General features: G+C 31.5%; 1 protein-coding gene across 1 annotated transcript; it reads left to right on the top strand.

Moving 5' to 3' along the window:
* Positions 1-643: 643 nt before the first annotated feature.
* Positions 644-1426, top strand: LOC129912264 (uncharacterized). Its single transcript, XM_055990440.1, has 2 exons — positions 644-1118; positions 1185-1426. Exons 1-2 carry the CDS (start codon positions 963-965, stop codon positions 1407-1409), a joined length of 381 nt encoding a protein of 126 aa, XP_055846415.1. The 5' UTR covers positions 644-962; the 3' UTR covers positions 1410-1426.
* Positions 1427-7177: the final 5751 nt, after the last annotated feature.

Below are 7177 nucleotides of genomic sequence, written 5' to 3'. Positions count from 1 at the left end.
TTTTTTTCTTAATTTTTCTAATTTTAAACTTTTTTCTCGCTGAAATTCACTTACAAGCTACGACCATAGCCAGTCTGCCATGTCGAGTTCTACATAAAAAAACTGTAAGAATTCTTTAGGTAATAGATTCTTAAAGTTAATCTTATGGAGATCAACTTCCAGGGAGTGTTTTTTTTAAGTATTCAAAAAAAAAAAAAAAAAACAACTTACTTGTTTTGCGTTGTCATTAGCTAATTAGTTTATAACAGCTTCTCTTGGCTAACAACCAATTTATTCAGATAATCAGCGCACCGGTGCAATAATTTAGCACCGGATAATCCAATATATTACTCTTTGATTTATATTGTTGTCATTGATAAGGTATTTACTTTTGTTTAGGAAAAATTCAAAAAATCCCAAAAGCTTTATTATCTTAAAAGTCTACTAAAGGTTTTAGATAATAAATGTGTTGACTGCCTATACTTATAAAACATGGTCAAGGCAAAAAAGTTAACAATCAAATAGTCATTTCCATTTAAATAGTTCAAACATACTGGTCAGGAAATTATGGGTTCTATTATTCAGTTTTTCATTACTGTTGCAGTTTTGACAACAACTGTAATAGCCGTAAGTAAACAACTTCTGCTATTAAAAAATTTTCTTTTATCATTTATAAATTTTTTTCTTAGCAAAATGAATTAACAAATGGAACTCAAGATTACCTTAAAATCACCCAAGCTAACCTTCTTTATAAAATCAAAATTGCTGAAATCGAAAACAATGCTTTTGAGGATCGTTTTCATGATCGATTGTCTGATATCGAATTACAACAACAACAAGTCTTGAACGAAACTCAAAAAATAAATCAAACTCTTTTACCATTGCCAGTGCTGAGTTTAGCATGGAAATCTTGCATTCAAACTTATGATTCACAGTTTGTTACTTATCAAAGTGCTAAAGACAAATTTGAAAACTGCAATAGTATGGCCCAGTTAAATTACTATCATTTAACTTTTGCTGCAAAGTCATATACAAATAGTGCCAAAAACTATGCTCTTAATGTACTACCTCGAAATGTTGGAAGTTGTCAAGTTCACAAAAACAATCAAACAAAATTAGAGCAGTGTTATATTGACAATGTGAGTATAAGATTATGAACATTTTTGGTTGTTTTTTTTTTTTATTAAAAATTTTGAACTTTTTAGGTCCAAAGTGCTGTAGAATATGTTGAAAGTTATTTGGATGAAGCTAAATTGAGTCGAGAGAAGAGTATTTTTAACTTGAATTCGATTATTTTGTCAGCTATTCAATGCTCATTTAAAATCGAAATGTCTGTTTTAGATGCAATTAGTTTAACTTCAAAGAAAATTAACGACTGTTTGAATGGCAAGGGGAAACGCAATATTCTTAATTATTACACTAAAGCTTGAATGATTTAATTGCATTTAAAAAAATTTAAAAAAAGTCAAAATTGTGATATTATATTAATAATTTAATTAAAAAGATATTAATTTAAACAAAATGTTTTACATTGTTCTTTGGAGTAAAATCGATTGTCATTACCATGGCAGCCACCATAACGAAATTCAACGCATTTTCCAACTTCTGAGTTATAAGACCACGATGGAAATAAACCTCTGCATCGTTCTATGCCATTGCCATCTTGCGAGTGTGGTTGTAAACAAGCAGCTTTCAAAAAATGGAAATTCAAAAAAAATTTTTTTTAAATGATCAATAAATAAAAAAATATTAATTTTGAATACAGATAAGCAATCTTACCTGGTTTTTCAGCTTCAATTATTATTAGAAATATGAAAAAAATTAAAATAATTCCGAAAATTAGCTTCATTTTGTTTTTTTTTTTATATATATAGTTTGCAATTGAATGGAAACACGACTTTCTTCTTTAATATTCCGAATTATTATGTGGAAATTTTTAGAAACTACTTTTATATTACAATTTTTCCAAGTTCAATACGATAACAGTTTCTTATACCTGAATCCTAGTTTATAACTTAATTCGTTTATTCTGGAAAAAAAAGAAAGATACTGAAACAACAAATTATTCTAGATAAGAACATAATAGCCATTCAGGCAGAGTGAGTAAGATGTGAGTCATAAATAAATAATGTAATTAGTCAGTGTTACCTGAGGTCAGGTTTTTTAATACCAAAAAAGGGACTAAAAAGGTATTTAAAATAGATAAAAATGGTTTTTAATTAAATTTAAGCGCAAAAGTTGTGATCAGCAATCAATTTTCATACAATTTTGCAGTTTTTCCATGAAGCCAAACATTTTATTTTGGCGAGGAAAAATATAGAAGACACTTTCTCTTGATGTTTTTTTTTGTCTCATCGAACATTTCTCATGATCAGGGCCAAGATTTCTAAGCAAATAAATCAGAACGTTTTTCGAATCGATGCACAGGAGCTTACATTTACTTTCCCGATGTTTCGGCAGGGGTTGCTGCCTTCTTCAGGAGAACTTTATTTAAACAAAAATTAAATTATTAGTTAATTTGTATAATGACAAAAATTTTATATACATTTATCCTATAAGTATGCAACTTTTGAAAAATGTATTCTATCAAAAGCTCTGCATATTCTATACGATAATACATTTCCAATAATCAAAAGCTTAAAATTAAAATTAAAAAAATCTCACTTCATGATGGCACTAGCGTAAGGGGTGCAATGGTTGGCACCCCGATTTTTGTACCAATTATTGGCACCCTTCATGCAATAAAGCATTTCACAAAAATTACTATGCCCAGGAACAAAAACCATGTTTTTTCATAAACTGCTTTAATTCTCTACAATTCTGCATTTTTATTTAGGTTTATTTCATTCTCAGTTCCTTTTAATTAGTAAAAAAGTAAAGCCCTTCTAAGTTTATGAAAAAAGTACAAAAAATACAGTGTTCCCGCTAAGGACACTGAATTTGATAACTGTCCGTTTTTGATTATTTTTTTAGTTTTTGGATGAAGATTTATTTTTTAGCTTAACAATATAATAAATTAAATGTTTTTAATTGTTTTTTATATGAAAAATATGTCCAAATTAATTAAAAAGGGGTGTCAATAATTGGTCCCATATAAAGTAGTGGTTTTATTATTGGCAGGGGGGTGCCAATAATGCGTGCTTTGGGGCATCAATCGTTGGCACTGCCAATAATTGTACCTTTAAGAGTGCCAATAATTATACCGTGTATCCGTTATAAGTTCATGTTTGAAAAATCGGGAAAAAAGAGCTCAAAAGGTTTGATAGATTTTCCAAAAACTCGTTACACACGATTTGTACGTGATTTCCAAGACCCTTTTTATTTTATTTTAATATCTCGTTCTTAAAAGATATCTCCTGTATAAAGTTTTCGAGATATTGCAATTTTCTCGAAAACAGCTCCAACGATTTCGATTAAATTTGGAGTACGCAATGCTCTTTAAAAAATTCAAACAAAAAAGCGAAAATGACATAGTTTTTTGCTAAATTTAAATTTAAAAAGAGATTTAACTTCCAAAAATTATGTAAGATAATGGTGTGTAATTTGAAATGCAATAGCCAGTTCATACGGCCCAGTCGTACATTTTATTTACTTTTTTTTTAATTGCTTTAAATGAAGATTTTTGTTATATTAAACTGTTTTTAACTAAACTTTGATAAAAACTATTATGAAAAACACTTCTATTTCTTTCAATTTTGAGGGTGCCAATGATTGTACCTTTTGGGTAGCTTTTCCTATTTTAATATTTTAAAAATATTCTTTGTTTTTTAAGCATTTTTGAAGTTATAACTTCTTATGCGGCGTTGGAGTAAAAATTTCTTTTTTGACAAGAATGTCAAAGGGATTAACGGTGCTCCTAATCACATGAAATCAAAACAAAAAATTGTCGGCAAGGTAGTACCATAGGGTGATTCAAATAATCTTTTTGAAATTAAGGCTTGGCCACACCAGAAGGTACGCGGTAGCGGTACGGGTAATGGGGACTTTTCACGAGTTGATTTTTGCCGTGCGGTGAAGCTTTCCGACTCGTGTGAACGTAAGTCGCAGACGAATAAAGTGACATTCCCCATAGAAAAATCCTATTCGACCGACATATCGTGCGGCTAAAATCGACTCGTGAAAAGTCGGCATGACGGTACGGATACTTGTATGAAAAAAATTCCAATCCAAACTGAATGCGGTAGCGGTACGGGTAATTGTTTGAAAAAAATTCCACATCTGAACGTTGATGTGTCAGTTTGGAATTTTTTTCATACAATTACCCGTACCGCTACCGCATCCTTCGGTGTGGCCAAGCCATTACACTTATTTAGCGGCGACGGATGAAAATTTACTCTTCTGTAAAGAACTTTCACAAGGATTAACTGTCATCTAGCTTATTAGATGGTACCTACTACAAAATTTTGTTTGTTATTATTTTTTTTTACGACAAAAATTTCAATTGTAAAATAATAAAACAAAATATTTTACTATTTATTTTGGAAATATAACTTTGCACACCAGATTCTCTTTAAATTAAAAGCACAGGAAAGTGAGCTGAAAGTGAGCTGAGCTGAAAGTGAGTTAAAAGTGAGCGGTAACGGTATATCGACATGTACATCATTATACCAATATGATTCCGTATTTCTGCGGAAAAAGTTTTCAAGCTGGAGCTTATTTTAACTAATGCAGCTGAGTTAAAATTTTTGAATGCATTTGATAGCAGGGTTATTCAAGGTTCCGTAACAAAAGAAAAAAATGAGAAAAATTAAGATTTGTAGTCACGGCACATGAAAAACCGTCACAGGGTGGCCATTTTTTCGACTTTTTTTCAAATGCCCATAACTCCCAAATATATGGCTGCGATTTTTTTTATTATTTTTCTGATAACTGTCACCACCTACCCTATCTACCGTTTTCGTTTCGACGTTAACTTTTGGGACACCCTGTAAAAATAATTCCATTAATAACTAGAACCAAACATCTTAAGCTATGGTGTTTTACAAAAGTTTAAAATATCTTCATTTTTCATTATACTTTCCAAACAAAAATCAATGTAACATCGCACCCATCACAGCTCAGCTCACTTTACCTTAGCTCACCCAACAGCTCAGCTCACCGACAGCTCAGCTCAACCATCAGCTCAGCTCACTTTCAGCTCAGCTCACTTTCAGCTAAATTTCAGCTCAGCTCAAATGAGCTGAGCTATGGTACCTAGCTCAAAAATGAGCTAGCTCAAAATTTGAGCTGAGCTGTGAGCTGAGCTCAGCTCACTTTTGAGCTTTGTAGCAACCCTGCATAACACACACTTTTTCTTTCACGAAAAATGCTTTTTAAACAAACATGGTAGGTTTTCTCTTGTTTGTGGTGCGCAAACGGCAAACAGTACATGACAAATGACAATCGAATGAGTGACAGTCGAAGTAATATCACAGGGATGACATATGAAACGTTTAACTTGGTTTATATTAGGTGTGTTTTTTATTACCACCGGTCTTAACTGGACAAAAAAAACGCCTCGGGGCTTAACCTGAAATCTTGGCAGCACTGTATATTGAATGTTCCGAAAACAGCAGACACAACAAAAATTTAGAGTTGTCATATTTTTCGCTTTCGTCTTTTTCTTGTATGTTTTACAAACAGATATAAAAATATATGCTAGCAAAACTAGTTAAATACATTTTGTCCTTCCAAACGTCAGTTTTCACGTTTGTAAACAAATTCTAAACAATTTATAAACAAATTCGTTTGGTAGCACAGATTTAAAACTGTTCAAAAAGTTAAGCCCAGAGAAATCTCCGGGCTTGAACGAAATTTTTCAAATTAAGGGGTGTTGTTTCATTTTGGGGGTCTCTAAGCTTGCAAGGCAAGTAATCTAGCATAATTTTATAATACTTTTTAGTCACCGAGCGATTAAACTGCTTGTTATAAGTCTTGGTTTCGAAAAAGGCGCAGAAGTTCTTAAGATTTGTCCACCAAGTTCCTGTATTGGAGACAGTTCTCCGTGCGGGGCTGCGGAACAGTTAAGTGGTAACGATCTCATAGCTTTATAGTAGAAGCCTCCGAAATTCCATCAGCTATATCATTAGTCACCTCGCAAAAGGGGATTGTATTGTTTGATACGGTCAAAAATTTTACCTAGACAAACCTTTTTCCATAAAAATATGACAGCAAAAAGTTTAAGGGTCCTTTTGTAGTACTAAACTATGCTTGTTATGCTTGTATCGAAAAGCATCCTTTGACATCAAAGATAGATTTACCAAAAGGCTTGAACACTAGTCATGTGTCCTGTTCTAATCAAAAGTATTGTTTTAGACCTTATTTGTGTTATTTTCTTTAATTTTTATACCTTAGCAAGGCTGTGTAGAACATCAAAATATAAAATAAAATAAGCAGCCATCAAGTTTCAATGTTTTGTAAACATATAAAAATCCATTAAAGATTTACTGTGCTAACATATCTCGGACTTTGCAAAAACGATATCATCTACTATAGCACACACATGCTAGAACATCTCCTTTGGCAATTCTCACATTAATTCTGCTTCTCGCAATCGCATCGTCCTTTCAATAAAACTCAATGAATTATTGGCATTTGGTATTTATTTGCAGTGCGAAAGTTATAGTTTTTACCCTTTTCGTAGATTTTTTTTATTTGTTTTATTTTCTACGGGAGAGAGAGTATAGAAAATAAAAACTAAAAATACAGACAAAGAAAATACAAACAAAACAAAGAACATCATGAATGGCAGGCTGATAGCCTTTAAGGTATCGGAATGAGCTAGAGGTATCCTGTTCAAGCTTCTGAAATAGACGTAAACTTCCTTTTCTGCGTGTTTTGTTTTTAGTCTTTTCTTTTCTGTTACTGATATCGAATTTTTATTTTATTTTCAAATATTTCTTTCTTTTTTTTTTTTTGGTTCATTCCACACTATTTTTCTTTTTCTCAATTCGTTTTGTACAAAATTTAATGCACAAACCGTGTTCATTATTATTATCGCTTCGAGGGTAGGTACAGTATATAGTTTTTGTACTATTTGAGAAAATTTATATATGCGTTCGAAGGACCAAAACGATATTAAAAAAGGACAAAACCATATCGTAAAGAATCGGAAGGAGCAAAGTATAGCATTATATTTTGGAAAATCATTGTCGTCCTTATAGTTTGGGTTCTTTTTTTTTTTGGGTTGTGATTTTTTTTTTGATTTGGTTTGTTTCTA

Source organism: Episyrphus balteatus, chromosome 2 (genome assembly GCF_945859705.1).
Source record: "Episyrphus balteatus chromosome 2, idEpiBalt1.1, whole genome shotgun sequence".
Taxonomy (NCBI): Eukaryota; Metazoa; Arthropoda; class Insecta; order Diptera; family Syrphidae; genus Episyrphus; species Episyrphus balteatus.
This window is presented reverse-complemented; position numbering and strand designations above follow the sequence as displayed.